General features: G+C 45.6%; 1 protein-coding gene and 1 long non-coding RNA gene across 2 annotated transcripts in view; one reads left to right on the top strand and one right to left on the bottom strand.

The window, feature by feature from the left end:
• HOXC12 (homeobox C12) overlaps window positions 1-4,704 on the top strand; it is a 5,048-nt gene extending 344 nt beyond the window's left edge. Inside the window, exons 1-2 of the mRNA XM_006278445.3 lie at window positions 1-263; window positions 1,150-4,704. The exon at window positions 1-263 is cut by the window's left edge and continues 344 nt beyond it. Coding sequence (XP_006278507.1) covers window positions 1-263; window positions 1,150-1,388 — 502 coding nt within the window. The 3' untranslated portion in view covers window positions 1,389-4,704. The remainder of the gene's footprint in view (window positions 264-1,149) is intronic.
• A 672-nt stretch (window positions 4,705-5,376) lies between these two features.
• On the bottom strand, window positions 5,377-9,673 carry LOC132245781 (uncharacterized). Its single transcript, XR_009457495.1, has 3 exons — window positions 8,818-9,673; window positions 8,501-8,672; window positions 5,377-6,003 (listed from the first exon to the last, which is right to left on the bottom strand). It is a non-coding gene; the product is annotated as an uncharacterized LOC132245781 (long non-coding RNA).
• Window positions 9,674-9,805: the final 132 nt, after the last annotated feature.

The following is a 9,805-nucleotide window of genomic DNA, read 5'->3' as shown; positions in this document are numbered from 1 at the left end:
GACTTCCAGCCTCAAGAGGGAGGAGAGGGTCAGAGACAATACTTTGATGCCACTCGAAGCGGGGATTCCCAATGGGATGAGCGGCACTTTCAGCAAATATGACTATCCGGCCGCTGAGACGGTGCCCCACGATCCTCCTTCTTGTCAGTCCTTGGAGTCAGACTCCAGCTCTTCCTTACTCAATGAAGGGAATAAGGGTACCTCCAGCGAAGCAGCGACCATGGTGTCCCCCATCAACCAAGGAAGCAACCTCTCTACTGGTGGTAAGACCCAGCAAGCCCACAGGGGTAGCTGCCTCTTAAACCTCCTTGCTATTTCGTCGTGCCCAAGCTCGTCTGCCTCTTGTTGATCTAATTCTCAGGAAATTAGCCCTGGGATCCGGCTGCCTATGTGTGCGAAGACCGCTAGGGGTAGCACTCAAATACCTAATGTTTTATTAGGTGGGGCTTCTTTTAAAAGAAAAGGCTATAAACATGTAAATATCCCATAAAAAGAGATAGTGATTGCACATCTCGCCCCGCATCCACCGCTGGCGGAGAAAGGCGGGATCCAGGCGGTATAAAAAGGGTTTGCGGAGATTTCGCAGAGGGGTCCCTGCGTGGGAAATGGAGGACGAGGGGGTGGGGGAAGAAACTAAGTGGAAAGGTGATGCCTAATGCAGAGCTGGTTGCAGTTAGGAGGGTCTCAGGTGAAGTGCTCCAGGCTAACGGGGGGTCTCCCTCCTCCCCAGCGCCATCCCGGTGGTTTTCTCCCCGCCTTTATTGAAATGCATTTTTTCCCTCCTCGAAACTGGGGAGGTGCCATCCAAATACCCTCCACCCCCACCCCAGCCAACATTGGGGCTCCATAAAAGCTGCCTAGGAAGTGCTTGCTGTTGTGTGTACTTCCAGCTAAGCCCGGGGGGTTCCCCTATCTCGGTCTGTCTTGGACCCAGGACCAAGAGCGAGGTCTGGTGCTCAGGTCCAAGGCAGCGATCGCTGCATCTAGGTGGTTGTTTCTGATCTAAGCCCCCAGCCGAGCTATGAGATGAGATGTAGGAACTGGTGACCCAGGTGGGGTAGGGAGGTTGGGGACAGGGGAGCCCTGTCTTTGCAGCCCACTTTGTGTCTTCCAGTGCGTTCAATTCTCCTTTCAATCCCCCGCTCCTAGGTGCACCCTGGTACCCGATGCACACAAGGTCTCGGAAAAAGCGAAAACCCTATTCCAAGCTGCAACTCGCAGAGCTGGAAGGGGAGTTTATGGTCAACGAATTCATTACTCGCCAAAGAAGGAGAGAGCTCTCAGACCGATTAAACCTGAGTGACCAGCAGGTGAAGATCTGGTTTCAGAACCGGCGCATGAAAAAGAAAAGACTCCTTCTAAGAGAGCAAGCTCTTTCTTTCTTTTAAAGTTCAAGCAGAGTCCGTGTTGGGCCACCACATTGACACTCTAGCGTCTACTCTAAGCTGATGGTCCCGGCACTTGACCTGACCGCTCCTCATTTTCTTTTTTTCCTTAAAAAAAATTAGAAAGAAAGAAAGAAAATCAGTTTCCTTTGAGAGAAAAAGATAAGAATAAAAAAAAAAAAAAGCCCAACAGCGAGCAGAGAGAAGCTGAGAAAATGCATCTCCGACACTGGAACTGTTGGGAAAACAGCCAATGTGAATCCGCAAAGAAAAAGAAAAAGAAAAAAAAGGCAGCTTTTCCATCAACCACCTTGGGTTCCTATGGTTCAAAAGAGTCTCAGCAGCGTTGACTATAATCTGAGTGTGAGGTTGAGTCAAGGTATGAGATCTTTCCAAGCAATAGGGTCCGTTGGGTTGTGTGCTGTATTTTCCCCCCCTTTCTCCTATTGACTGCTTGGCTTTGTTGTTGGTGAGGTGACCCCAGACCGCAGCAAAGAGCAATCTTGAAATCAAGGTCCCCGTCCTATCTTAGAACTGAGTTTTTTAGGGTCGGGCTTTCTTTCTCCGGGACCAAACTGAGTGGCTGTGGCGTTCATGTGAAATCAACCGTAGGACCGGTCTCCTGGAGAACGGGGACCGGCTCGGACATGTTCCCCGGGCTTATTTTTCGATATAGACGGGAGCCAGGGGGGTGATTCAGCGAGGGAGGGAAAGGACAGACTACAGTGTCTAGGTAGCAGCCTAGAGCTGGTTGTCCCCGGGCTAGGAAAATAGCTGGGGTCCATGGTGCTTCTGTCTGGGTCTTTCCTCCAACCAAGTGTGATGGTGCAAGAAGGATCACACGCATCCTCTTCCCCCGCTCGCACACGCACGCACACACCTACGCCACGGAAAATCCTGCGAGGCAAAACGGAATGTACCTCCATTTGAAACTGAGCCTTTCAGAGGTCGCCTCTGAAAAATTGTCACCCAGTGTGTTTTCTGCACTGTCCCAAATCGTCTTCTTCCTGTCTGCTAGCTAAAGCCAGGTCGGGTCCCCCCCCCAACATCCTTCCCTTCCCTTCCCTTTGCTTTTTTAACAACTCCGCTGCAGACGTATTTATGCTGTATTGATGTGCTCATTGATGACAAAATAGGGGGAAAAAAATCGCTCCTTTTGTCCCATTTGCTTGGTGGAGCCCCTTCAGCTAACGATCTCTTTTCTTCCTAGAGGTATCTCTAGACATTGGCTTCCTTGCTTGGTGGAGAAATGAAGGCACGGGTTTTGATTTTTTTTTTTTAAAGAAATTATTCTTAGTCAATTAGACAGAAAAATCAATGGGTGGTCTTTATTTTTCCCCCTCCTTGTCCTTGCCTAAGAATCGCAAGTCCAGAGTTTTGTGCTGGGTTTTTTTTTCCCCTATCAGCCGCAGATTTTCCAAGGAGGCTTGTAGGAAGATGGATAAGGTCGATTTTTTTTTCCAATTAAATAAAACGCGGGGAGACATAATGACTTTCCCGGTACACACACACGCACCCATACACACGCCAGTTATACCTCTCTTGTCCTCCTCCCCCTTGGGTCTATTGTACGGCTGCTCTTCCGAGCAGTTTAGCAGGCCTTAATCTCCCACGTTTCTTTGGTCCGTGTGCTATTTTCTGTAGGGCCCCCATCAGATGGGTTCATTACAGTTTGCAGCTCTCAGCACCAATCTGTCCTCCCTCACTGCCCTCCTAGCAATTGTAGCTGGTTTCTAGCTGCGGGGTGAAGGTGGTGGTGCTCGGGGGAAGGGTGTAACTGCTTAGGGGTAGGATAAAAGGGAGGGGGGGGGTGAACGGGAGCTTTGAGTTTTGCCACGACAAGCTTTGCTTCATTCGTTTTATATCAGAGGGATTAATTTTATGGCAAAGCAACGTTTTCTGGGCAGCCGGCATTATCCATCACGTGCTCCCCCTTCTCCGCGTTCATGGTCATGACCGAGCAGCGGTGGCAAAGAAGGGCCTTTATTTATGAGCTGCAAAGGCGGTAGTGGAGTCCTTAAAAATGCCTCCCTGGCTTGAAAGCTGCCTTTTTCCCTCCTCAGCCCTGCTTCTCGTGCCTGTGTCAAGAGCATCCAGGAGATCCGATAATCCCCCCCAGTTCCTACACCTTCCAGTTCCCTTCCAGGAAAAACACCCCCCCTCCATCCTCACCCCTTTCCTCTTGCACACAAAAGACCCCCCTTTCCAGTCCCCAGCTCTACCCCCCCACCCTTACCCACCCCAGACTTCCCCGGGGGGGGTTCGCTTCTTGCAATACTGTGCAATAAATACATGAAACGACGTGTGTATATTTTCCCCCTGAACTATGTGCAATGAAAAGAGGGAGGGATGGAGAATTCTACCTTTTTTCTCCCCCGGCGAATAACGGGAGAATCCCCCCTTTTGCAAACCCTCATTGTCCAGGGTCCCTTCTTCCTTTCACCCACTACTGCCTCTTACAAAGACCCGCACCCCTGTAGCTGGTGTGGGCGGTTGCAGACAGGGGGTCTCTTGGTGCAAACAGAGGGAGGCTGAGTGATTTTTAGGCAGCCGTTGAGCTTGATTCCCTAGCAAAATGATCCATCCTTGACTTGATCCATTCACTCCCCTGTCCCTCTCCAAGGCCCCCTTGGCAAACCTATGACTACGGGCTGGGAGAAAGGTGGCTTTCCCCCCCCCCCCCACTTCTATTTTATTCTATTGGAGGGAAGGTAGAGGATCGCATGAAATAGCTTAATGCCGTGTTGGATTAAAATCCCGTTGATTTAGGGAAAGAAAGGTGCCCTTCTGTTGTTCTTGATCTTCCGAGAGAAATCTCCGTCTGGAGAAGACGGGCTATGCCCTGAAATGCATTGGATACCTACCCACCAGCAGCGAAGCATAGAGAATTGCAAAGCCAGTTCTCGTGGCCCCCCACTAATTAGTTTGGTTTGTTTGTTCCTTCTCCTTCCTTTTCAATCACGTGCTAATCAAGTCAACCCGAAAATATATGCAATATTCTCTTCCCGATTGCTTTAAGATATTAGTCCTCGAGACATCCGTTTGTCCTGTGTTAGTTCCCTGTGAATGTGGTACCGTTCTTTCGGCTTGTATCGCTAGTCTAGTTTATTGCAGTTGTTAAAATGCATCGTTTGCAATATAGTTCATATGTAATGTTTCTTACCTCAAGCTATTATATGTAGACCCGATGCAAATGTCTGTCATAGCACGTTCTGGCTTTATATAGTCATGTAAAAAGTGGCTTCACAATAATAATAATAAAAAAATTAATGTATTATTATGTGATTTCTGATAATAAATAAAATTGCCCAAACATCTAGTTGGTGATTTACTACTTACTGTTTAAAATTAGTATTAACCAGCCAGGTTAATAAAAGAGTAACAAAAAATATATTGGGCAGCCATGCCTACTGCGGCTTGTAGATCATCTTTTCGTAAAAAATAATTAAATGAATGTATAAAATGCGCTGTAAAAAGCGGAGAAATATCGCTGGCTGAGGCGCTGGAAATATAATTAGAAAAATCCTGGGGAAATAAGAAGCATAAGTTAATCTCAGAATTATTGGTTTAATGAGAATATATTCACGTGTATCGCATTAATTGAGAGAGAACTCAGCGGAGATGCGTTAAAAAATAGGAACTGTTTCCATATAGAGTAATTACGGTTCCTTTGTCTCTACCCAGAGGGGAGAAAGCTACCGGATATATTTCTATGACAGCAATCCTTCAGGCATGGGTCTGTTGCTTACAGTAATAGTGGTATTGCATGTAGATGTGGAATACACACACACGTGTACACACACACATCTATACATAGCTATATCTATCTATATCTATAACTATATAGCTATATATCTATAACTAGATGTATACGTATATGAACATATATACATGTATACATATATAAACATGCATACTTACATGTATACTTATATACACATACATATGCACGTGTGTACATATATATGTATATACACATACATACATATATTAATATTTATTATACGAGACAGTAATCAGTTGCATCTATGTATATATGTGTGTGTATATAAGTGTGTGTATTTATATATAAATAAATGTGTGTATATATTTGTATATGTGTATATGTACGTCTATAGATACATATCTATAGAGCTATATATCTAGCTATAGATATCGATCTAGATCTATATGTAATTATATCTGTGTCTATATAGATCTATATAGCTCTATAGATATATAGAATATATCCATGAGCAAACAGTGTAATATATCAAGTAGTGTAATATTTATAGGCAAGTAGGTTATACTATAGAAACAGGGGGGACTTCGGATATAATGATCTATAACCTTATATCTAAGCAAGAAGATTCTGTTGGTGGACATATTTAGTTTGAGTGTAGAGCCTGAATTATTATTATTATTATTATTATTATTATTGCTTCGCGCGCAGATCCCGGCAAAACACATGAATGGATGAATAAAAGAAATAAATAAACCAAAACGGATTCAATCCGAAACCCCCGTCAGGCCCATTTAAATAAATTAGATTACGATTGCGTGCATCTATCTCTCTCCAAACGCGGATTCAGATGGTGTAATGGATTTCTTTTCTTCCCAGCCATCGTAAAGCTCGGCCCTGGCAGGCGAGAAGCATAAAAAAAAAAGCCTTTTAAGAGATCGATGAGGGATTTTTATTTAAAAAGGAGGGGGGATAAAAAAAAGTGGTAGCAAAGGGAAGTCACCCCGGACACGGAGCGGTGCGGAGCTAGATGCCGCGTGCCCGCACGGTCGCGTGTCGGTGCCCGGGACCAGCGCGGGGCACCGGCACTACCAGCTGCCCCTGGACCCCCCCCGCCCCCCCCGGCTTGCCACGAGTGAGAAGGGAGGCCAGGAACAGCACCAACGTGGCATAGTTGCAAAGGGACCGAGCCGGGACTCTCTCTGGGTCCGCTCGGCTTGGAAAGAGGAAAGAGAGTGGGGGTTATTTGATAAGGCAGAAGCCGCTGCCTCCCATCCGCCTTGTCTCCCAGCGAAAATTAACACCCCCCTCCCCACAGTTGTGTGGATCCCCAACTTCTCCAGCGAGGCATGGAGGTGCCACTGATGGAGAATCGCACTGAAAAGGGTCCATTGCTTGGCGCTGTGGGGGGACGTGGGGCCAGTCTGCGGGTGCGTTGGCACATGAGAGCACCTCGGCTCCCCTTGTTGCAGGGCGAGTGTGTTTAGGGGAAGGGAGGCAGGTACAACCCCCCTCCCTGCTTAATCCCCCGGCTGCTTTCTGGGGGGGGGGGGGTCTTGCACAAATACTTCAGGTATAACCTACTTGCTTGATGATAGTGTGTGTGTGTGTGTGTGTGTGTGTGTGTGTGTGTGTGTGAAAGGGAGAGAACGTGAAAGAAAAACACTTTATACATAACCTATCTTGAATCTTTTGGAAGTGTGTGTGTGTGTGTGTGTGTGTGTGTGTGTGTGTGTGTGCTTGCGCTCAAATACATTATGTCTCACCTACTTTCCTTTCTTGTGTGTGTACATATACAAGCACTTTATACATAGTCTATTCGGTTGGTCAAGTGTTTGAAATAAAGTGTGTGTGTGTGTGTGTGTGCGTGCGCGCGCGTGAAAGAGGAAAAACACTTTTAGTCATATGTGTGCATGAAAGGAAAATGAAAGCGCTTGATATATAATCTACTATTTGATAAAGTGTGTGTTTGTGCTTGGGTGAGTGAAAGAGAAAAAAATACTTTGTGCATACTCCATTATTTGATCATTTAAGTGTGTGTGTGAAAGAAAAAAAGAAAACACTTGATACTTAATCCACTCTTTGATAAAGTGTGCCTGTGTTTGTGTTTGTGTGTGCAGGCAAAACAATGTTTATATATTACACTATATGATAAAGAGTGTGTGAAAGGAAAAAAAAACACTTTAGCCATAATTCACTCTGATAAAGGGTTGTGAGGATGTGTGTGTGTGTGTGTGTGTTTGAAAGAGAAAAAACCCACTTTCTAAATAACCTACTATTTTGATTTTTTGGAAGTGCGTGTGTACATACTTTATGGCTAATCTACTTTTCTGATATTGTCTTGTGTGTGTGCGTATACAAGCACTTTATACATAATCCTACATTTTTAATAATGTATTTGGAAGAAAGTGTGTGGGAGTGTGTGAAAGAGAGACAAAAACCCTTTATATTTTATCCACTATGTTGATCTTGTGTGTGTGAAAGAGCAAGAGAGAGAAAAAGAAGCCACTTCATACATAACCTTCTATTCTGTATTTTTGGCAGTGTATTTTGTTTGCCTAGAAATGCTTTATGCTTAATCTATTTGCCTGGTAATTTTAAACACTTTATACATAGCACACGACATTTCTCACGTATTTAGAAGAAAGTGTGTGCGCGCGCAATAATATTTTAATCTTCCTTGATTTGTAGTCTGTGTGTGTGAATAATTCCTTTGCACATAATAAACTATTCTCTCATTTATTTGGAAGAAAGCGTGTGTGTAGGTGTGTGTCTGTACACAAATACTTTATGCATATTCTATTTCCCTGATAATGTCTTTGGATGTGTATGCTTATGTGTGTGTGTGTGTATACAAACACTTTATGCCTAATTTACCTTCCTGATAATTTGTGGAAGTGTGTGTGGGTGTGTACAAACAGTTAATGCTTAATTTACCTTCCTGATAATTTTTGGAAGAGAAAGAGAGTGTGCATGTGTACGTGTACAAACACTTTATGCCTAATTTACCCTCCGGATAATTTGTGGAAGTGTGTGTGGGTGTGCGGGCGTGGGTGTACAAACACTTTATGCCCAATTTACCTTCCTGATAATTTTTGAAAGAGAAAGAGAGTGTGCATGTGTGCGTGTACAAACACTTTGTGCCTAATTTCTCTTCTTGATAATTTTTGGAAGTGTGTGTGTGTGTGTTTACGTGCGTGCGTGTGCGTGTATGTGCGTGTGCTCGCTCTACCAAAGAAAAGAACAAGGGAAGCGGATTCTAGCCAACAGGTCCGCATTGTACACAGGGGTATAAATTGGATAGGAAATGGTACGTGGCTTCACCTTGAAGAGGAATAGTTGGGTTTCAAAGACTTTCAAACATTCACTGAAATAGATAAAACTTATTTATTACCAGCGAGTGGGGAGGACAAATTGTTGCTTCGCTATAAAACCTGGATTATTTCTGGGCTTGCTTCTTTTATTCAGTCGCGTATTTCATAGCTAGAGCTTGGCAATGAATTCTCTGGGAGGTGTGTGTTGGAGGGGGGGTGAGGGTGATCCACGTCTCTTTAATTGCAAGGAGCCTGCAATATAAAACAAGGATATTGTATTTCGGCAAAACCCCGGGAAATATTCATGTATGCAAACCGCCAATGGGATTTATTTACGTTTGGGTATTTTCAGCCTGGGCTGAAGAGGAGGGAGCAAATAAAGGGGGGGCATACACACGAGAGTGTAAATAGGCGATGTCCACGGATGTGTCGCAGAACTGATCCTCCGTTTTTCTCCCGGACTCCAGTGGTCCTCGGGAAACCCGCACATGGGCTTATCCCTGCGTGTCTCAAGAAGCAACTGGAGACCTCTAATTGCGAAATAAAATTAAAAACACATAGGACGAGTCAAGCTTGTTATTGCCCCCCCCCCATCATTGCCCCCCACCCCTCTACACTTCTCCCGCCCTGAACCCTTAAAGCAGGGGGTTGGGGGCCAAACTTCTTCTCTTCGCACCGTGCAGAGTTGGGCTAACTTTTCATTTTTCTTCTGTTCTGCTCGGGTCTCCCCCTCCACATTCTCATTCCTGCTCCCAGACAAAAGATCCGGGCAGAGGAATGCTTCCGTCCCCAATGGGGGTTGCAAAGCAGAAAGTCAACCGCGCAGGAGAAAATAAAACACGCGGGTTCATGAGCAGACTTGATGGGGAGACTCTCGGCCACTTCACCCTCCACGCACACACGGGAAGGAGCAAATATATTATCCCCCCCACCTCCTCCCCTCTCCACTCCCCACTCCTTGGAAAAAATACACTGTCTGGTTTGCTTTTAAATAAATTCAGCGATGGGGCTTCCGGAGCCTTCATAATCGCTGCTACTTTGAAGTGGATAAGACAACTGAAATATTGTATCTCCTACTTCCCAGACGCAAGGATGTCTTCCCAGGTTGATAGATGGGCCATCGCGCCGGGGTCAGTCAGCCTTGGTCTTGGACTTCAGGAAGGCATCGTGGCAGAGCTGTCTGCCTCCGGGCTCGCCATGGCCTTCTTCCTTGCTAAGTCTTGCAGCCGATGGGATTTCCCCCCACTCATTGCCCGCACCCCGCTACATTTCTCCCACCCTCCACCCCCCACCACAACCCTCTTGAGATCTGGCCAGTAATCCAAAAAAAAAAAAAAAGGAAAAGAAAAAGAAAGGCAGCTTTGCTATTCAGGAATGCCCTGGCT

This window comes from Alligator mississippiensis, chromosome 15 (genome assembly GCF_030867095.1).
Source record: "Alligator mississippiensis isolate rAllMis1 chromosome 15, rAllMis1, whole genome shotgun sequence".
NCBI classification, from domain to species: domain Eukaryota; kingdom Metazoa; phylum Chordata; order Crocodylia; family Alligatoridae; genus Alligator; species Alligator mississippiensis.
The sequence above is the reverse complement of the archived record's forward strand: the minus strand, read 5'-3'. Positions and strand labels throughout refer to the sequence as shown.